The sequence below is a fragment of the Lynx rufus genome, unplaced genomic scaffold (genome assembly GCF_022079265.1).
Source record: "Lynx rufus isolate CCGP_SWC_20201006 ecotype Redwood Valley unplaced genomic scaffold, mLynRuf1.p SCAF_17, whole genome shotgun sequence".
NCBI classification, from domain to species: domain Eukaryota; kingdom Metazoa; phylum Chordata; class Mammalia; order Carnivora; family Felidae; genus Lynx; species Lynx rufus.
In genome coordinates, this window is record NW_025814831.1 from 43,721,720 (window position 1) to 43,743,806 (window position 22,087).

Consider the following 22,087-nt stretch of genomic DNA (forward strand, 5'->3'; position numbering starts at 1 on the left):
CAGAGCCTGTCTCGGGGCTCAAATCCACGAACAAAACCGTGAGATCATGACCTCAGCCGAAATCAAGGGTCCCATGCTTAAATCACATTTTTATTTAAAAACAATCCTTCCTTTTTCGTTGTCTCCCACATAAACAGTAAAACTATTACACAAGTTTCTATATGTGCAATATGCATTTTTGACCTCCCTGGATTTGCTGGCCTACAATTCCCAGAATTCTCAGCTGCTGGGAAGCAGCGTTTGCCATGAGACTTGACATTGAAGGCCATACTCCAATGCTTAGAGCCTCATCACTTTGTCACTCCCTCCCTCCATGTGGCCCTCCTGTGGAGTAAGTTGCTTCATGCGTGTGAGGCAGACATTGGCTAGAGATTACTTTGGTTTGCAATACTTTGAGGCACAACTGTTTCTCTTCAGAAAAACTTAGAAGAAAAACTAATGCTAATAACCAACTAGAACCGCGTAATTTCATTATAACCATGCAAACATTAGGAACTTGTTGCTTAAACAAGATATTTATGCTACTCTTGAAAACACTTCCTGGAACATTATAGTTGCCCAGTAAATTCTTGGATGTTCATGAACTGAATAAAAAAAAAATAAATCTGAGTTATCCCAATGGCAAGCCTATTTTCAGTCCATAGTCAAAGTTTTTCTATCATATCATTATTGCTTGTCTGTATCACTAGTTTGAATGTTTTGATTGAAATGGCACCTTGGTTTAATCATCAAATAGTGGTGCCTGGGTGGCTCAGTTGGTTAAGCATCTGACTTTGGCTCAGGTAATGATCTCACAGTTCGTGGGTTTGAACCCCGTGTTGGGCTCTGTACTGACGGCTCAGAACCTAAAGCATGCTTGGGATTCTGTGTCTCCCTCCCTCTCTCTCTCTCTCTCTCTCTGCCCCTGCCCCACTCACGCTATGTCTGTCTCTTTCTCAAAAATAAACATAAAAAAAATAAGCAAAGAGAAATCAAATCAAAGATTTAACGGAACTGATTATTTTTATACAATTAAATTCATGTAATTCCTCCAAAACAGCCAATTGTGTGTATATAAATACAGCTTGCATTTGATTATTTATTTATTTTACCATTTGGAGGTCATCACAGAACCTTCCTTCATTTTTTTTTTTTCCTGTCTTAAAAATGCTAGAGGAAAAACAAATTATTCAACTGGGCAGAAACATAAGGAAGAGGCATAGTCTTTTAGGAAAAATAAAATTCCAAACTGTGTGTGGCTCTCCACCATATGTGAAGCTGCAAGTTGTCTATACCTGTTCACACAGTAGCGACCCTCCTGGTCCTATTGCATTTGCCCATTGGGAAAGAACCTTCTCTCTCTTCTAACAGTAACTCTGAAAATGACTCATTGCCCTGTTTCTCCAGGCTTCTCTGAGAATGTTCAGCAGCAGAATGCTGTCCCAGCCATCTCGAGAGAATATCTAGATAGGAAAGGGCCTTCGCTCTGCGCCTGGAGAGACATGGGGTCTTTTCCATGGAACCCTCTGCCCCTGTAGTGGCCCAGAGATGGGAGGCCTGGGTTCAATAAGTTCCACAGATGCATGATGGGCATTGGCGTTTGTGCTCTTGCCAGAAAATGACCGTCAAGAGTTAGACAACACAAAGTATGTCACAATTAATACCTGACAACCTTTTTTTCTTTCCTAGGGAATGCAGTCGGATTTTTGGTGAAGATGGTCTGACATTGAAGCTCTTCCTTAAAAGAACTGCTCCCTTTTCTATTCTATGGACTTTGACTAATTACCTGTATTTACTGGCTTTAAAGAAGTTGACAGCCACGGATGTCTCTGCTCTGTTCTGTTGTAACAAAGCCTTTGTCTTCTTGCTGTCGTGGATCGTGCTGAAAGACAGGTTCATGGGAGTGAGGGTAATGGCACACTTGATTCAATGTGTGAGGCCACCCGTAATTGTAGATCCTTGGCATCAGGAGTGCTGCTTTGTTTCATGAAATTTCTGTAAAACTTTCCCCATTGGTTCTGAGTACAAATTAGAATTTGAAGATGCATTAGAACACCCAGGCAGTTACAATATCATGAAAAGACAGAGATGGTCTCCCTTGGGCAGTCGGCTGATTTCGACAGGAGGCACTAAAACAGAGAAGATAAGTTCTTTTTTTAGAATTAATGGTGTGACCAACTCCTTCTATCCTCAGGGTGAAGGGGTCTGGGAAAATTAGTCACAACAAAGATTATGATTTTTTTTTTTTTCAGTCACCATACGTTGGGACAATTCCCTCATGCTTTCCCTCCCCCCAGCCCAAGATGGATTTAATTAACATTGGTGTAAGTAGATAAGGTTACCAAACAGTAATTAAAGTCACTGGTAATGGCACAATGCTGTTAAAAGTGGCTATATATCTAGCGTGACTAATCCAGAAATGGAACGAAAAGCACCAACTTGTACTTTGGGGTACAGATCCTCAATTGAACTGTATTAAACTTCCACCAACCACTTCAGTTCTGAGTTTATTCCTTTCAGAAGTGATATGGACTTCTTAAAAGATTTTATCTTGCATGCTTGTTCTGTTAGATTGATGGAAAGTCATGGGGGTTTCAGGAGCCAGATCTCATTCATGTATCTGGAATGCCACCATGATGAAAATATTGAGAAAATAATTCTTTAGAAAGAGTAGAAATGAAATGAAAAGCCTTTTCCCAGAAGATAATCATCACACAATTCTTCTCTGAAAGAGATGTCCAAGACTGGATGTGAAACATATTTTGCTATCAAAATATTGTTCTTACTGCAATGATCCCAGGGTCCTTGTCCCCCTAATTGCTGAAATTAATATTAGAGAGTTGATGACAGCCATTAACCCTTAAAACTTCTTTTTAATAGAAAATTCTGATTATGTCTTGGGAGATGCTACTCAGAAATTCAGAATGGAAGCTTGACATGAACGAGAAGTAGAAAGCTACAGAAGACAAAATGAGAGGGGCAACCGGGTGGCTCTGTAGGTTGACTTCGGCTCAGGTCATGATCTCACGGTCCATGAGTTTGAGCCCCACATCGGACTCACTGCTGTCAGCCTATCAGCACAGAGCCTGCTTCAGATCCTCTGTACCCCTCTCTCTGCCCCTCCCCCACCTGTGCTCTCCCAAAATAATAAAAAATAAAAAATAAATAAAAGAAGAAGATAAGATAAACTCTGAATCAGTCCAGGATGCATTAGAGTATACCCAGATATGGTACGACACTCTCCGCCAGCCAATCTTAGATTTGACATCCAGAAAGCTTAGCATCGTGTTTTTGCACATCGAGCACCCGTGCTGGCTGCCTACCATCAGGTACCCTGACAAATCCTGGAGAGCGGGGACCTTCCCTGCACTGCTTGCTGCCCCATTCAGGATGGGCTATATAATTCGTGGGACCTAGTGTGGAAGCAAACACAGGGATCACTCTTTAAAACATTATCAATAATTTTAAGACAGCAACAACAGAGCATGAAACCAAGGGCGAGGTCCTTCTAATCATGAAGCCCTATGCATCTGCACAGGCCATATGCCCATGAAGCCAGCTCTGCCTCTATCTCGAATACCTAGAATAATGCAGGGGACAAAATGGAGCTCAGTAGATATTTGAGGATATAGTAAATAAATTCATGTTTACGAGGACTGTCTCTCTTCTATTTGCTAGCATCATGGATTATCCATGAGAGTTTGGAAGGCCTTGTCAGAAGAAGGGGAAAGAGAGGAGATATAGGGTCTTTTTTTGCCTTTTCAATGGCATCTAAATACGCAAAGGGAATCAGTACATTCACTATCAGAGTTACCAGTGAGAAAAATCAGTTGTTTTAGAGTGAATTAATGCATTTAACCATGGAACTTAACTGATGCAAGATGTCCTATCAAAAGAGGTTCTGTGTTTGAGAGTTAAAAAAAAAAAAAAAAAAACTCAGCTGTGTAACTTATATTTAAACCAAAGATTTAGGAAATCTGCCAAGAGGCAACAAACCATTGCCATTTTAAAATTGGCATCTATAGGGGCACCTGAGTGGCCCAGTCGGTTGAGTATCCAACTCTTGATTTTGGCTCAGGTCATGATCAGCCCATGGATCAAGCCCCACATTAGGCTCTGCACTAAGCGTGGAGTCTGCTTAAGATTCTCTCTCTCTCTCTCTCTCTCTCTCAAATAAAAAATTAAAAATAAATTGGCATCTATAGTGGGTTCAATGATGGTCCTCAATAAGGTGCCCACACCTTCATCCCCAGTCCTTATGAATGTGACCTTATTTGAAGGCGTAATTATTTTTTCTTTTTCATTTTGTATTTTTATTTTTTTGAATATGATTTATTGTCAAGTTGGCTAACATATATATAGTGTGTAAAGGGTGCTCCTGAATTTTGGGGTAGATTCCCATGGTTCATTACTTACATACAACACCCAATGCTCATCCCAACAAGTGCCCTCCTCAATGCCCATCACCCATTTTCCCCTCTCCCTGCCCCCATCTGCCCTCAGTTTGTTCTCTGTATTTATGAGTCTCTTATGTTTTGCCTCCCTTCTTCTCTTTGTAACTATTTTTTCCCCTTCCCTTCCCCCATGGTCTTCTGTTAAGAGTCTCAAGGTCCACATTTGAGTGAAAACATATGATATCTATCTTTCTGACTTATCTCACTTAGCATAATACCTTCCAGTTCCATGGAATCATGAAATGGCGTGATTTCATTCTTTCTCATTGCCAAGTAGTATTCTATTGTATGTATAAACCATGTCTTCTTTATCCATTAGTTGATGGACATTTGGGTTCTTTCCATAATTTGGCTATTGTTGAAAACACTTTGCAGGCACAATTAACATAAGGATTTAGAAAGAGGAGATCATCCTAGAGTATTTAGGTGGCCCTAATTCCAGTAACAGATATCCTTATAACAGATATCCTTATAAAAGACATACACACAGGACAGACACACAGAAGAGGAGAAGGCAATGTGACCAGACAGAGATTGGAGTGCTGTGGCCACAAGCCCAGGAAAGCCAGGGAAGCTACCAGAACCTGGAAGAGCCAAGGGATGCTTTCTCTCCTAGAGCTGCCGCTGGGAGCATGGGTGTGCTGGATTGTGAACTTCTGGCCTCCAGAACTGTGAGAAAATAAATTTCTGTTGTTTTTAGTCACCAGGTTTGTGGTAATTTGTTACAGCAGCCTCAGGAAACTAATACAGCCTCTGTAAGTAATAAGACCCAATAGAAAAAAAAATGTTAAATAGCCAATGAGCACTTGTTAATAAATATACACATACATTTATATACATAAATTAAGATATCATAGATGGCAAAATGGTAAACAATGTCAAGCATGCTGGTAGAAGTCACATGTTTTTCTTCTTAAATGACAGGAAATGCTTCACTCCTCACTGTGAAACATTAGGAAGTGTTTAATGTCATGCCAAGGTGTAATTTTAATGATGCCCATAATCAGGTCATGGAATATGAGAAGAACCAAAACATATTCAGCATTTTGCCTTTTGACAGTATCAGCCATTCTTTTTTTCATGAGACATATTGAGAACATGTATAATTGGGTCATTTGAGAAATTAAAAGAGGGCAATTCGAATACTGACAACATAAATGTAGTTTTTATTGCCTATGTCCATAAGTAATCAAAGCATGGCCTGCAAAAGCCACTCCGCTTAGACTATTCTCTTTTTTTTATAAAGTGTTGCTTTCTTTTTAAAAAAATGTTTTATGTTTATTTATTTTTGAGGGAGACAGACACACAGAGTATGAGCAGGGGAGGGGCAGAGAGAAAGGGAGACGCAGAATCCAAAGCAGGCTACAGGCTCTGAGCTGACAGCACAGAGCCTGACGTGGGGCTCGAACCCATGAATGGTGAGATTATGACCTGACCTGAGCCAAAGTCAGAGGCTTAACCGACTGAGCCACCCAGGTGCCCCTGAAAGTGGTGCTCTCAGTCATCAGATTAAAATGTGTATTTTTGATTCATTCTGAGGCTTCAGTGGTTTACAAATTGACAGTTTTTGGATAATTTTCATTTGACCCCAAGAATGATCACATTTAAGATGATCACATTTCCTACTTCTATTTTTCACATCAAAAATGATACCATGTGGGCGCCTGGGTGACTCAGTCAGTTAAGTGTCTCTCGATTTCGGCTCAGGTCATGATGCCATGGTTTGTGGGATCAAGCCCCGCATTGGGCTCTGTACTGACAGTGGGATCCCATTTGAGATTTTCTCCCTGCCTCTCTCTGCCCCTCCCCCCCCTCACAGCCACTCACTCTCTCTCTCAAAAGAAATAAACATTTTAAAATATGACACCATGGACAGAAAGAAGGATGCTTTAAGTTGTAAAACCAGTAAATATGTGTTTCTCTGGAGCACTAATTGGCTAGAAATAGCAATGCTCACAGAAAAATTAATTACATATTATGAATAACTTAATATTTTGTGTTTTTTTGGAATATTATTTGAATTACAGATGGAAAGGTAATTTTGTTGTACAATTATATTTCTTTCATAAAATCATTTCAGCCAGTTTGCTGGTCAACATTGTTGTGTTAAAAACCCTTTCATGACCAGTTGCTTACGGCTGATATATGATCATCCCATGAAAATTAGTAAACTTTTTAAAAAGATCTTTCTTTTTTAATTGCACAACTATTGGTGAGAATTCAGCTCTTTCAGCTTTGAGGAACCTGCCAGGTTCTCATCTTCAAGAACCTGTCTTGTTTAGCTACGGTTCTTAAATTCATGAAAACCAAAGAAATTGCATTAATAAAAAAAGGTTCTCCTCAAAGAAAATGAGCCACTGGTTGGGGGTTTTCTTCTCTGTCTCTGGTATCAGTTTCACTCAAATTTGAAAAGTAAATGTCAGACTGGAAAGTTGAAACTCTTTCTTTCAGATCTTGTCCCTCCTTTACGTTTTATATTATTGATTGAAAATTTTCTTTCATTTTTAAATTTCCTTGAACGTAGGGAGAAAATTGGTCAGTGGTAAATGGTTCAGCAGACCCCAAACTTCCTTAGCAGATTCAGGAAATGAATTTGTGTCTCCTCAGTTTGACACCCACATATTTCCTAGCTGTAATTGGGTCCCTATGCAGTTAACTTTCCAAACTGTGCCTCGTTTGGACACTTTCCAAGATCCGCCAAGGACCGACTGGAGTATGTCAGTTAAACTGAATCTTTCATTGCTCAACCTGCAGTTCTCCAAATTCAAACTGGGCTCCAGAGTGCCCTAAATCAGGGCCCTGGAGGTGAGCTCGTACTGATTCGTGCCAATATTACATATTTAGATAAGATTCAAGATAACCTTTTGTTTACATCTTGCCTTTGGTTGACATTGATGCAGTAGCTGTACATTCACGTGCAGTGCAGAATCTTCTACCCAGAACCTTCATGCTTCCTGGAGGAGGCACCAGAGGATGCGTAGCTGGGCTCATCCTTTTCATCCCCCTCCTGGCAGGAGAAGAATTTGTGAATACAGAGGAAAAAGATGAGGTGGAATGGCTCTCCAATTTTATGCACACAAGGAATCCGTAACCCCTTAACAAGATGTCATCAACAGATCTACTCTAGTCTCCACATGTGCCTGTTAGGTCTTTCCATCTGGCATTTCTTTCTTTCTTTTCCATCCTGGTCTCCCTTTGAGATCATTTTCAGACAGATTTTATTCATATAAAAATAGATGTGTGTGTAGGGGGGTGGAGCGTGGGAGTCTTGGTTTGGGGCTCTGAACTCCTTGGGTTGGACCTGTCCCCAGGCACCCTCCACCCTCACACACACACACACACACACACACAATCTGTACAGCTATATACTGCCCACCTCTTTCATTTCTCACACTTCAACTCTTGTCCAATTTCACGGGATCTGAGTAAAACAGATGGTTCACCTTCATGGAACCTTAAATGTAGCATGCGGACAAGTTGAAGGATTCTGCATAGTCCCAGTTCCTTGAAAATGGACTCTATTGGGGAGCCTGGGTGGCTCCGTGGGTTAAGCATCCAACTTCGACTCAGGTCATGATCTCGCAGGTTGGGAAGCCCCTCATCAGGCTCTCTGCTGTCAGCACAGAGCCTGCTTTGGATCCTCTGTGCTCTCCTCTTTCTGCCCCTTCCCTGCATTCACACATTCTCTCTCAAAAATAAGTAAAAAAGAAACATTTTTTTAAAAGATAGAAAGAAAGAAAATGTACTCAGAGAGGACAAGGATGATCATCAGTGCAGGTCTCACTGGCCAAGCTATTAACGTGTAACCCACCTTCAGCTGCCGACCTTTAGTCTCGAACTTGAGAACAGTCCTGCCAGCAGTGTCGCTTTGAGGCCCTCCATTCTAGAGGCTGCTGTAGTCTCGGGATTCAGGGGTCCGTCGTGAGCCAGTGAAACGCCTCCATGCTCACCCAGCCTTAGAAACAGAGTTAACCACAAGGCAACTTGAGGAAAGCTATTCCAGTTGCAATTAGAAAGAGAAGCAATTAAAGCTTCATCTCAATACCCTGAACCCTAGAAGAACTGATACTGTTACTCAAATAATAATTCTGGAAGCCATTTTGTCAATGAGAAACACAGCGAAGTAATGAGGCTGGTAAACCCTCACGGAGATCAAGAGAAGGGCCAGACGCCTGTGGTTTTTGAGGGCCCGAGACGAAAAAGGAAAGAAATGACGATACAGGGAAATAAAAACAGTCAAAAGCCAGATGCTTCTCTGGCTTTTATCTCTAGCTATTCATCTACGAATTCTTTGAAAGATGACAGAAACGTAGCTTTCCTGCAGGGTCGCATGTGGTATATACCACGGTGAGAGTATCAAATGTTTACTCGAAATCCATCTTTGGGCTTTAGGAACACACTCAAACAGCCTCATGGTCCCCCTCTGATCAGCCCTGAAAGTTGATGGGAGGCTCTCACAGGGGGCTGAGCCTGCAAAGGAAGGTAGCTGGCTCAGGAAGAAATGTCCCTGAAGAGGTAGGCTGGGAAAATGGACTAAATAAATTCTTTTCCACAGGGTACTCCCCTCCCCACCCCCCACCCAAGATGGGCACACCATGATGTGAGGGGACTGAGAGGTTTCCAAAGTTGAAACTGAGGCATTGGCAGTTTTATGGTCATTATGGTTACTAACATTCTCACCCAAAGCAGATTCAGGTCGTGGCAGTGGTGCGTTTTCTGTCTTATTCAGAACAAGTCTGGTTGGCTAGAGGGCTGGAACTGGAATAGATTGTGAGGAGAGCCACGTTTTTCTGAAGCCAAACATGTGCTGCCATGAAATGGTGTGTTTTCAGCAGAAGCGTCCCTCATACGGATGCTAATGGGCTCAAAGGCATTTTTGTGGCTGTCACCATGTGGATGTGCACACACGCGCATTTCCGACACAGTATTTAAGGCACTGGCTTTCTGCAGGCACATTTCCAGTGTCCTGAGCCCGAGAAGAGTCATTTTATGTCTTTTATTCAAAAGAATAGACTATTCATCCTTCCTTGATAACTGGTGAATTCTGAAGATGTCTGAGACTCAGATCTGTGCTGAGGCTATTTGTTCTCTGGAAATTTGAATAGTATTTATTCTGCAATTAACCAGTGGTGCCAAGGAGAGCCACTGTGGGAGCATCCGCATGACCACTCCACTGAGCCTTCCATCCAGCATTTTCCTGCATTTCCTAGATTAGCTGAGCTCTCGTCCTTTAGTTCCAACTCTGTAGATAAGAAGCACATTGAACATTTCTTAAAACGCAGCCACGGAAAATGTTCTCTTAGCTGTGAGATTTAAGTAAAAAAATGTGGAAAATAATTTAGCTTATCTTCTCCCCCCCACAGCAAACCTATATAACCTATCAATTACTGTTCATACCATAGAAAAGAATTTTTCTAACATCTCAAATATTCAGATTTTCATGCTTGTAGAATGTAACTAACCACACTGTCCAGCCCTGCGACATGAAAAATGCTTCTCTCCATGAAAGCAATTGAAAGAAACACTGGTGTAATTGATAATGTCAATTTAAGTGGTCTGGCTAATATTTCCACAAGCACTTGAATATAAAATGTAATGGAGACCTTTAAGAGGCCCATCATAGTTATAATTTTGAATTGCTATAAAATTTATCATCTTTCTCCATACCCAATTTCTATCTTGGGAATACTTATAGTAGACATACTAAGCATATATATTTTTACTAAAGGCTGACTCAGAAAAGGAAGTGCTCCTAACTGAAGTCGTAGCCGGGGGGTGATTAGTGTTAAATGTTCATCACTTTCCAGACAGTGTTTTTATGTTCTGTTTTATTTTGTATAGGCTGTTTGTGTTCATAATTCCCTAAACTCAGAATTATATATTATACACAGTTGCCTAAACCCAAATATTATGGATTATACAATAATTTTGATAATTTTAAATATGAAACAGTACATCATGTTAAAGTGACAGTTACAGTTACAGTTAAAGTGACAAAGTTAAAGTTAATTACAATTAACACTGTATTCTATTAATCCCATCTTGATGTGAACAAGAAAACACAACTGATGCTTGGCCGAAAGAAAACAAATACCAATTCAGATTTATTGTCCTGCAAATTCAGTCTTATGAGGGAAATCTACTTGTGCACCTGAAGACTTCGACCCATGAATATTATTTAAACACACAAACAAAAACAAAATGCCAGTGTCTAACATGACTTTTCATTTGTCTGAAATCAGACTGCCCAAAGGATTGTTGCAAGTCCTTGGCTGAACTATAAATCCCCAAATCAAAGAAAATGATAACGCTCACACAATTTCTAAGTCTAGATAACCCCTACACCATGTTTATTTATGAGTCTATTACTTCTTGTTTGGAAAATTTCCTTGACATCTCATGGTGTGTGTATTAGATTCTATTCCCTATAGTTTGAGGCATGGTCTAACTAGAACACATGCCTGGGAGCTTTAGAGAACACGATATTCACTCAGCAAGAGAAACGCCTCCCATCAAGCAGCCTCCCGGAAAAACGCTTTATGAAGACGGTTTTTCACTGCTGACATGTCAGCGTCTGTTCTCAAGTACTCCTGCTGTTTTTCATAAAAGATGCTTTAGTATGAAGCTAGGTCTGAAACCAACAGTGCACTTGCTTCTCGTGGTCATTAACAAAAGAATTGCTTTAGCATCATCTAAACGATAACGTGTCATCGCCACCATACTCCGCGCTGGCCTGGAGCAAGTCTATGGTTACATGTTGAAGATCTACATTTTGTTGCAAATAAATAATTCACTAATATTCAGAAGGGCCAAAAAAAAACCCCACATACGTGGAAAAGCTATCTACGGAGGAAGTGATTTACTTGGGAATACTCAGAACTGAAACCTAACAAAATTAACTGCCACGTAACCTATAAATTTCTCGCAAAGTTGCATCTTGATTTAAAAGTGAGTGAGACTATTTCACAAGGAAATGACGTATTGTTTCCTATTCCAGGGCCTGTTATTTTACTGTTTACTATACCTTTGAAATGTTTTCCAGCAGAATCAGTTCAAGATCATTTAAGAAACAGATGTAAATCAGCATTTCACTAAGGGAGTGGACTCCTGTTTTGAATATTTCAAGCATCCTATCGAAATATCGTACCATTATGATTTCAATCAAATTTGTGCGGTTAATGATCTAGAGTAATGAGATGAAATTATCTTTTTTGTGGTTTAATTCGCACGTAAAAAGAAGGAAGAACTAGTCTCCCTTTGACATTCCAAGTACCAGTGAAAACTCTGCCCACTCCTTGTAAATCACTATAAGAGATGATTTGCTTTCCTTTCCCCCCCGCTCCCCGCCCCGTGGCTTAAATTTTGCCTCTTAGCTGCATCAATGTTAGGTCTCCCTAATCAAGTCCTGGTTATGTGTCGATCTTCAAAACCATGCATTGATCCAAGGAGCTCATTAAAATGTATGCTGAATTGTTTTGAAGAAAAAGCATACAGTATAGACGAAAATGCTCTGGAGTGATTTCCTGTGAAATTCATTTCGCCAACACGGATATTAATCTCTGGGAAGTTGAGCGAAAAAATTACACTAAAATTACTAACCCTTAATTAGAATGGGAGCAGCTTTTATATTCTCTGCCTGGATGTCTCAGGAGCATACTGATTTCTTGTTAATACTGACCCTTCTCGCATTGAAACAGCGACGTACAAGAGGTAATTGGGTTTGAGGAGGCATTTAGCAACTCTCATGAAGTCTTCAATGGCTTGCTCTGAGATATGGAGGCATCAATTTTTTTTAATTCCTTTGCATTCTATTTGACAGATAGTTGCCGCAATAATGGCCATTACCGGCATCGTCATGATGGCATATGCAGATAATTTCCACACTGATTCGATCATAGGAGTGGCCTTTGCAGTGGGTTCAGCCTCTACGTCTGCATTATACAAGGTATGTCGTGCACTTTTTTGTGTAGTCATAGCTTAGACTTAAGTCATAAAAGAAGGCAGGACAAAGAAAATCTTGGCTAGAGGGGGGGGGAAATGTGGCTTAAATAAGAATAAGTACCATTTACTGAGTACTTGCCAGAAATTTTCACCTGTGTTAACTCACCCTTGTGAGCCACAGGTACTTATCCCCACTTTCCAGATGAGGAAACGGAGGTTTAAAAGATTAAATAACTTGATTTCAGGAGTACTCGTGAAATCATTGTTGCACTATATGCTGACTAATTTGGATGTAAGTTTAAAAAAATAAAAAATAAAAATAAATAATAATAATAATAATAATAAAAAGATTAAATAACTTGCCCAAGGCCATACAGATGGCAAGTGATAGCAAGATTTAAATTCCCACTGGCCACCTCCAAAGCCCATGCTCCCTGCCTCTGCCCCTCAGAAATCAACTGGTTGCAGCGGGGGCTGAGAAAGACCATTCTGCTCTTAAATTTCTTTACTTTAACTACCACTGTCCTTATTTTAACTCCAATGAGGTGTTAAAAAGAACAAACAAGCTGTCACTTGAGAGTCGACTGCCATGTATTAACCCCAAGCCACAGGAACTCCGGTTATTAGCGAAATGAAGGACGTCCTTTCCTCTCTGATGGATACTCCTGGTCTGCACTATGTACTTACCACTCCTTCTCCACTGGAGCCGCCTGCCATCCGTGGAAAATCTATTATAGTCATTGCCCCTGACTTCAGAAGCAAGGACTGAGAGAGCAGATCTAAAAGGTTATCCCCAAAGCTCCACTTGTCAGAGCCTGCTTTCGGGTTGTAGCTAAAGCACTGTTCCACTTTCACCTCTCTTGGTGTTTCAATGAGAAGATTCTCTGTGAAAAGCAGAAAACGCCCTTTGCATCCCTCCTGGATGCCTGTTCTGATTATTTGCCAACACCGCGGCTCTGAAGACACGGAGTCTATTTCCATATTGACATTTCCTGGCCCACTGATTCTGTGACAAGCTTGACAAGTTTTCACTCAATTGCCATTGGCGTCTAACTTGCCCCCAACTGAGACCCCACTGAGGTGTCTGATGTGACCAAAGAACAGCACGTGGTCAAGTCCTCTTAAGTCTCTCATGAGCAAAAATAATAAGTCCAGTTGACATTAAAAGCATGCCTGGAATTGCGGTGTCACTGGGATGGCTATCTCATGGAGACAATTCTCCTGACCATGCTACAGGGGTGTTCGTTCTGGGAGTGGTAATATATGCTGACATGCATAAAACCATATGGGCACCATCGGAAAGATCTGCTCCATTTGACATTGTTTGAGGATTCACATAGGAAGCAGAAGGGTTATAAAGTCAGGAAGTATGGACTAGAGGCCCAGCCCCTCCTCAGCCCAACATAACTTGATGGTAGCCATTGACATCTCCTTGCTATCTTCTTCCCCTGTACACAGATTTATATCCAGAAAAAAAAAAATAGCTTTAATCTGGAGAATAAACACAGTATTTGTGCACGTGTTTTAAGCTCAGAGAGGAAAGTGCTTATAAATCCAAGGCACCATTATTATTCTCTCAACAATATAATGACAGGCTCTCTCTGTCTAATTTAGTTTTCAGTATCTGTCGAAATAAGGGTAAAATGCATCCCATGCCTGACGGGAAGAATTGATGGCATCTCAATCCTAGATTCTCCTGGGCTCCTGTGCACTCTTATTTACCATTCACCCTATACCCGTAACTGAGGGTGGTGCTAACAGAGTACAGGACTTGCAGCAGTTTCCAACAGCACGAGGAGTTCATTTTATGGCATTTGCTGTTTCATGTGAAGACTGCAGGGCATTTTAATCACTTATTCACAGTCCATTTTGTGCCATGGAGGTGGTGGGATAAGGAGAAATAGAGGGTAAACTCTGGGCTGGTTAGCTCACTGTGTAGAACCTGCCTTTCTGCTCTGGCGAAGTCTCTAACTGTGTGGCTAAGGGGTTTCTCTCCCAATCCAGGTTTTGTTTAAGATGTTTCTCGGAAGTGCCAACTTTGGTGAAGCGGCACACTTTGTCTCCACGTTGGGTTTCTTCAATTTAATCTTCATCTCTTTCACCCCGGTCGTCCTGTATTTCACCAAGGTGGAACACTGGTCCTCATTTGCAGCTCTGCCGTGGGGCTATCTCTGTGGGATGGCCGGGCTGTGGCTGGGTAAGTGGCTCCAGGTTTTGCCTTCCATTCCCTATGTCACTTGACCTTTCCTTGGATAGATGAATGATCATAATAGGGCTATTCCCTTGGGAGCCTTTGTCCTCTATTTTCCAAATTTATCTAAGGTTGGTTAATGGTTAGAAGGTCCTCTGCAGGCTATTGCTTGATTAGATCAGAGCTGTTCAACCGGTATACCTCCCATGGGTTAAGACGTGAGCTGGAGGCCCAGGGCACTCTGATCACCACTGGTCTTAAAGCAGCCTTGTCCATCCTTCATGATATATTGTATGATGTTACCGTGTCCCAGGTGGATCACGGTGCATCAGGCAGAGGGAAAGAACAGATGGTGTATTCAAGGAACTCAGAATGGATCAAAATGGCTGACGCACCAAGTACAGGAAGAATGGGGAGGAAGGAAGAAGATGACATCTGGAAGGAAGCAGGTCATGAAGGGCCTGGAAAGCTATTGAGGGGAGTAGATTTAAAATCCACTTAATGGTCTTTAAGCAGAGGTGACAGGCGCACATCTACATTTTAGTCACACACAGGCTGGCTGTGTGTGGAGAATGAATTTGAGATCGGAAGCCCTCAGCAGGCAAGAGGAGAAGGCAGAATTAGACTTGGTCTCCCTGCTAAGGAGGCTGTGCCTAGTCAATGGCCAATTGACTTGAACTTTTTAATGTTCTCTCTCAAAACTCCCCAAACTCAAGGTGGTCTGCTTCACCTGAGCAACCAGGGGGCTCCCACTTTCTAGCTGTGTTGCTTCTGTCACTGGACTTAAGAGGAACCCGAAAAATAACAAGCCTGCTCTTCCCGCCCCAAGCAGTTGAACAACAGCAACCGCTAAATGACTCAGTGTCCCCTTACTCAGAACCAAATCGCTTTCATCCTGCTCCTCTCTCCTCACCCTTCCTAAGGACAGCCCCCTCCATCTAGTCCCCACTGACCCACCGCACTTGACCTGCAGGACATCTGCCAACCCTCAGCTGACCTTCTTTGTCAAGGTGACAAAATCTGAAGCAGCACTATAACTCCCAGGAGACAAACATGACCTGGTTTTCATTCCCACATAGACACTGGGTCTACTTTGGCCCAGGCCCCTAAGGGGAGGTCTTAGATAAGAGAACGATCAGTCATGTTGGTCCTTTGAATTTTACTTCTGAAGTCCAAAAATGTGGAGTCACGACCTTCCATAACCTCTGCTAAATTAAGTAGAAATCAATAGCAGTGTTCCCATAAGACCCAAGCATCCTAATTAAAAGTGCCGAGATAATTTCCCGGCCCAAAACAATCTAGCTGGGAACAGTCATAATCTAAATTTCACTGACTCTTGGCCCCAGCTGTGTACACATATCTCCAGCTTGCTGCCAAGTTGCCCTTCACCAACACATATCCCTTGGCATGTCTAACACATGCTTCTACACAAGCCCGGCCAGGCTGGGTATCACCCAGGCCGGCAGGATACCAGGTCTCCACCAAGCAAGCAACATGGTCTCCAGACTCCACAGGGTAGAGCATCACCCGGAACTAGAGCTGCTCCACCCAGCCCTTCCCCAGTGCCCTGCAGTCCTCCCTGTGCCAAAGCTGCTCTGTGACAAAATGAGGCGATAGCCTCTCTCCTGACAGTGTTACACACCCCAGGTGTTTTACAAACTTCACTGATTCTGTTCTTCTTCTTTAAAAAAAAAAAAAAAAAGTTCACTTATTTTGAGAGAGAGACAGCATGAGCGGGGTTGGGGCAGAAAGACAGGGAGAGAGAGAGAGAGATGGGGAGGGGGAGAGAATGAATGAATCCCAAGCAGGCTCCGCACTGTCAGCGCAGAGCCAGATGCAGGGCTTGAACTCATGAACTGTGAGATCATGAGCTGCGCCGAAATCAAGATGCTTAACTGATTGAGCCACCTGGCTCCTGTTCTTAAGTTTTTGTTTCGATCCCTCTCTTCTCCATAGTAACCAGATATGACCTGGTTGGAGCTGGGCTGGACGAACAGCAGGTGGTCCTCTGACCCGTCCACATTGCCCGTAACTACAGCTTTTATTCGCCTAGGCTCACTGTGCCTCCTTCCTTCTCACAGTTGGGCCTATCTGCCAGGGAATGCCTTCACCCAAATTTACCTGATACGTCTGAGTCCCACTTAAACTTGGGCTGGGCCCCATGCTGCAGATAACATACTGACTTATATATTCTTGTCCTTAGGGTGGCAGAAAAGTAAGTGTGCTACCTAAAGAACAAATTAGAAACAGACCACGCATTTTGGTGAAACCACCTCCTTCTTGCTGAGTGAGCAGGACTCAGTTCTCACCCAAATACCAATACTTTCAATCTGCTGAAATATCCAGTTCAGCCAAAAAAAATTGCAGTTCAGGAGTTCAGCAGCGTCTGTGTAGAATTTAACTAATTCCTGACCTGCTAGAATGTGCTATATTTTATTCCCCGAGTCTGAGGAGAGAGTGGAGGTACTGGAATAGTCATTCCCATTGTGGCTATGCCAGGAAGGAGGAGCAGTTATTAACATAGGAAGGTCCTCCGCCTTGACTGCCACTACTCTTGTATGGTAACTATGAAGGAGTCCAAGTTTTATGAAAGTCAAACCCACTGTCTCTAACTACCAAGTGACTCCAGAGAACCAAGTTAGTGGGTTTAATTAAAGCAAGCATTATAGATAGCAATGGAAGAGTAAACGCTGTCCTGACTGGAGTGGCTCTAGAACCATCTTTGGTTCTATAGAGATACAGGCAACATGGTTGAGTCAGTTACATAGAGATCTCTCTGAACTGAGGACAAATTTGTAGTTGTTAACACTCACCTCTCTCAACCCTAAAACAAACACCGGATTGAAATCTATGAAAACAGTTCTATGTGGCTTATCATTGTTTTTCTTTTGAAAACCTAGAGTTTTGATCATTTTTGTGGGAGGTAGAGGATTATTTTAACCGATTTTATATTTTACTAAAAGGACCCAAAGATATTAATTAAATGTATCTAGTTATACCTTCCTTTGGTTCTGCAGACCTGCCCCTGGGTAGTCTGTGCACAAATTGGGATGCGGAAAGGGTCCCTGAGGTTCTGTGCATTACACAGAATACACTTTTGTTTGCCTGCCTGATGCCCACTGCAAGAGAGAGGGAACAAAACAGCATAGGCCATCCTTGGATAGATCTTCCTTTAGGTAGTAACACTAGAGCCTGTTAGTTATCCAGGAATATGGCATAATAGAGCAAAGCATTAAAGGGAGAAAGCCCAAACTTCAATCAGTAGTCTGCTTTCAACCTCTGGCTGGCCCCAACCTACCTTTATAGTGCTAATAAGCGGTGGAGTGAATTGGTTATTTCACTGCTTTGCAATTGCTTCGCACACCCTTTGCCATCAGGCAGCCAAGGTGGCAGAGGAGAAAAAAGAATAGGACTACTTCAATCGAGAAACTCCTACATCCATCTCCCAAATTAGAGGATTAATTGACCAAAGGTGAGGACAAGTTTAGAAGGCACGTTTAGCAAAAACATCGGTTCTATTATGTTAAGAAGGAAAGAGCCCAGCGTGTCAATTTCCTTTCATCCTCTGTATCCTCCATTATTTTACAGCCTTCAACATCCTGGTGAATGTCGGCGTGGTGCTGACATACCCAATCCTGATCTCCATTGGGACAGTGCTCAGCGTTCCTGGAAATGCAGGTACTGGCGTGATTTGACATGTGCAAATAAGTCTCTGCTCATGTTCCTTTTACACCCCGAGTTGTTTCTTCGAGCAATTGTGAATTATGTCCTTTGCCTGGGAAGATGTTTTTAAATATCATGAAGGTGGCAGACAACAGAATAACTATGCAGCAGATTTAAAATTTGCAGCTATAAACACTGTTTTTTCTTGGTCGTGCTTTTAGAATTAAACACCAAATGTATCATTTGGGTTTCATGTAATCTCCCTGACAACCTAATTTTGTGGTATTTTTAGAGGAAGTCCTATGGAAACAAAAGGCATCCCAGCATAGGACTCTCAAGTAAACGTCACTAATGAAAGTGTAGGAAATGTACAGGGTGTTGGCTCCCCATCAGACTATCCATGGGGAGCTGCAGAAGCTTCTCCTGGGGGCAGAGCAGATGGCCCTCTGGAACAGATACATGAAAAGGCAATTTGACTCACTTCAGGGATGAGAAGAGAAGCTGTTTTTCCAGAGTAATCTTTTAGTGAAAGCTGTCAGTGGAACAAGTAATGAAAGTGAGTGATTTGGAAGACTGTACAGTCCTTCCAACTGTAAAATTCTATTTTTCCAAGTCTCGGGTACCCAGCTTTCTTTGCCCCCAGGACAATCAGCAAGTGTTCACTGAGCACTTACTTTGCGCAAGACTGTAAAAGAAACAACAACAACAAAACACCCTGGACATTCCCAAAGGAACTTTCACTGAATTTGGAAAGTAAGACCGATGTGTATGAAATAACTTACAACTCCACGTACCATTTGTTAGTAAGTGCCAAATTGTGTGAGACAGACTGTTGGGACTATAAGATATTCAGAGGAAAGAAATATCAGAAAGGAGTGGAGTTATCATGGAAGATCATTCATTCATCCAGGGATTCATTCATTCAATAAAGCATCGCTGAGCACTTAGGATGTTCCAGGAACTGTGCCTAACGCTGGTGATAGATCCTGAATAAGACACACTGTCTGCTTTCAAGACCATGTGGTGGAGACAGGGAGACCAAAGGAATTGAGTAGATATGATGTAGAGACAGAATTGCTTTGATAGAGGAATGTATGTAATGCAGGCTCTGAGAGCACCCAGGAAGGGCATCCAGCCAGCTTCCTGCTAGAAGCCAAAAGGGAGAGCTAATGGAGACATTAGCTGGATGGTGTGGATATGAGAAGGAAAGGGCATTGCTTGTACAAAGCACAACATGTACGACTGACAATTCCGCTGCTAGCTATGTGTGCCGAAAAACTGAAAACAGGGACTCAAAAATATGCTTGTAAATGAATGGTCATTGCAGCATACTCACAATGGCCAAAAGGTGAAAGCACCCAAACGTCCATCAACAGATGAATTGATAAGCAAGTTGTGATACAATGGGGCATCATTCAACCATAAAAGGGCACGAAGTATGGATACATGCTACCACATGGTTGAACCTCAAAAACTTCACGTTAAGTGAAAGAAACCACACACAAAAAGATGCCTTTATACAAAATCCCTAAAATGGGGAAATCCATGGAAACAAACAGCAGATTCCCAAACAGACAGCAGATTCCCATTCCCAAAACAAATGGGTAACGGATTCTAATTTCTTTTTTTACGTTTATTTACTTTTGATAGAGACAGAGCACAAGCGGGGGAGGGGCAGAGAGAGAGGGAGACACTGAATCGGAAGCAGGCCCCAGGCTCTGAGCTGTTAGCACAGAGCCCGAGGCAGGGCTCCAACCCACAAACTGAGAGATCATGACCTGAGCCGAAGTCGAACGCTTAACCCACTGAGCCACCCAGGCGCCCCTTAACGGGTTTTACTTTGAAGTGATGGAGATGTTTTGGAACCAGATGAAGGTGGTGGTTGTACAACATTGTGAATGTACAAAATACCACTAAATTCATTTTAAAATAGTTAATTTTAGGGGCGCCTGGGTGGCTCAGTCGGTTGAGCGTCGACTTCGGCTCAGGTCATGATCTTGCGGTATGTGGGTTCGAGCCCCACGCTGGGCTCTGTGCTGACAGCTCGAAGCCTGGAGCCTGCTTCTGATTCTGTGTCCCCCTCTCTTTCCACCCCACCCCTGCTTGTGCTCTCTTTCAAACATGAATAAAAAGAAAAGAAAAGAAAAGAAAAGAAAAGAAAAGAAAAGAAAAGAAAAGAGTTAATTTTAGGGGTGCTTGGGTGCCTCAGTCAGTTGAGCATCTGACTCTTGATCTCAGCTCAGGTCATGATCTCATGCTTTGTGAGATCAAGCCCCACATCAGGTTCTGTGCTGACAGTGTGGAGCCTGCTTGGGATTCTGCCTCTCCTTCTTTGATTCCCCTCCACCTCACAGGTGCTCACGCACATGCACGCTCTCTCTCCCTCTCTTTCTCTTCTCAAAGTAAATAAGTAAGCTTTAAAAAAAATAGTTAATTTTAATTGATAGGAATTCCACCTCAATTAAAAATTTTTAAGAACAGCATGTGTAAAGGCGTATATATTAAAAAGCTTTGCTCATTTGAAAAAATCTTCAGCGGCCAATGAAACTGGAGAAGTGTGAAGGGACACAGAAGAAAAGTTTCAAGAAATAAAAACTGCAGAGTTGTAATTAAATGAGATGACATGAGCCTTGAAAGATGAGTCTGATTTAGAGAGAAGGAACAGAATGCAAACAAAGGGAACAATATGATATAGAGAAAGGAAAGACGAGCTTGAAAGAACAAGGGAGACTTCAGAAATTTCTAGAAGTAGTTGGTGCACCTTGGGGCGGGGGCTCAGTCGGTTGAGTGTCCGACTCTTGATTTTGGCTCAGGTCATAATCGCAGGGTCATGGAATCAAGCCTGTCATTGCACTCTGAATTCAGTACGGAACCTGCTTAAGATTCTCTCTCTCTCTCTCTCTCTCTCTCTCTCTCTGCCCCTCACCTCCCCCCCCATCAAATTTTAAAAAATTAAAGAAAGAAATTTCTAGAAATAGCAACGACTTTGGTCATTTGCTTTCAAAGAAGCTTCGAAACAGTCATAAACTGCGACTTGATTTTTCTTCCCTAGCTGTGGATCTCCTGAAGCAGGAGGTGATATTCAATGTTGTCCGCCTGGCCGCTACGATCATCATCTGCATTGGGTTTCTGCTGATGCTCTTGCCAGAGGAGTGGGATGAAATTACCCTCAGATTCATCAATAGCCTGAAGGAAAAGAAGAGCGAGGAGCATGTGGACGACATTACTGATTCCAATGTACATCTGCGGAGCAGAAGCAGGGCCAATGGGACAGTGTCTATACCACTGGCTTAACGAGGGACCCATTTCGAATGCACGTGTATGTATATTCTGTGAATATAATAAAATTTTCTCACTACCGGTACACTCAAATGACAATATTAACTCTGAATTTGGATAAGTCATATGTGAAACAATGCCAATGATAAAAGTTTACATTTATATGCTTATCAAGGAACTGGTGTAAATGATCATAATAAAAATTTTTTATGAAAACACATCCATCTTAGTTCTGTTTCTTCTGTTTCAGAGGGAATTGTCCCCTCCCCCCCAATTTGAAAAATTTCCTGAAAACATGAGATTTTACTAAGTTATGAGTTTATCGTGACCTTACCCTCACCAGGAACTAAGACATTTTCATTCAATCAGAGAAAATGATGTAAGAGGAAAACACATGAAAAGGATACACACTTTATATATATTTAAGTCCAATAAAAGCCTCAAATTTTAAGGCTGGAAAATAATTAGACGACTAACAAAAGAGCACCTTCTATATGCAAGACCTACTCTGGGAAAAATGAACATGAAAATATAGAAGACTTAGTGTGTACTTCCAGTGTGCTTAGAGAAGTACAGAGAA

General features: G+C 42.0%; 1 protein-coding gene across 2 annotated transcripts in view; it reads left to right on the top strand.

Annotated features, from left to right (window-relative positions):
* Positions 1-21,693, top strand: part of SLC35F4 (solute carrier family 35 member F4) — a 304,255-nt gene extending 282,562 nt beyond the window's left edge. The window contains exons 5-9 of one of the 2 annotated variants that reach the window (XM_047079584.1): positions 1,669-1,888; positions 12,253-12,378; positions 14,379-14,571; positions 18,154-18,243; positions 21,281-21,693. In XM_047079584.1, the coding sequence (XP_046935540.1) occupies positions 1,669-1,888; positions 12,253-12,378; positions 14,379-14,571; positions 18,154-18,243; positions 21,281-21,522 (871 nt within the window). In that variant the 3' untranslated portion in view covers positions 21,523-21,693. The remainder of the gene's footprint in view (positions 1-1,668; positions 1,889-12,252; positions 12,379-14,378; positions 14,572-18,153; positions 18,244-21,280) is intronic. The other variant, XM_047079585.1, reaches the window with a different exon arrangement.
* The last annotated feature ends 394 nt before the right edge of the window (positions 21,694-22,087 follow it).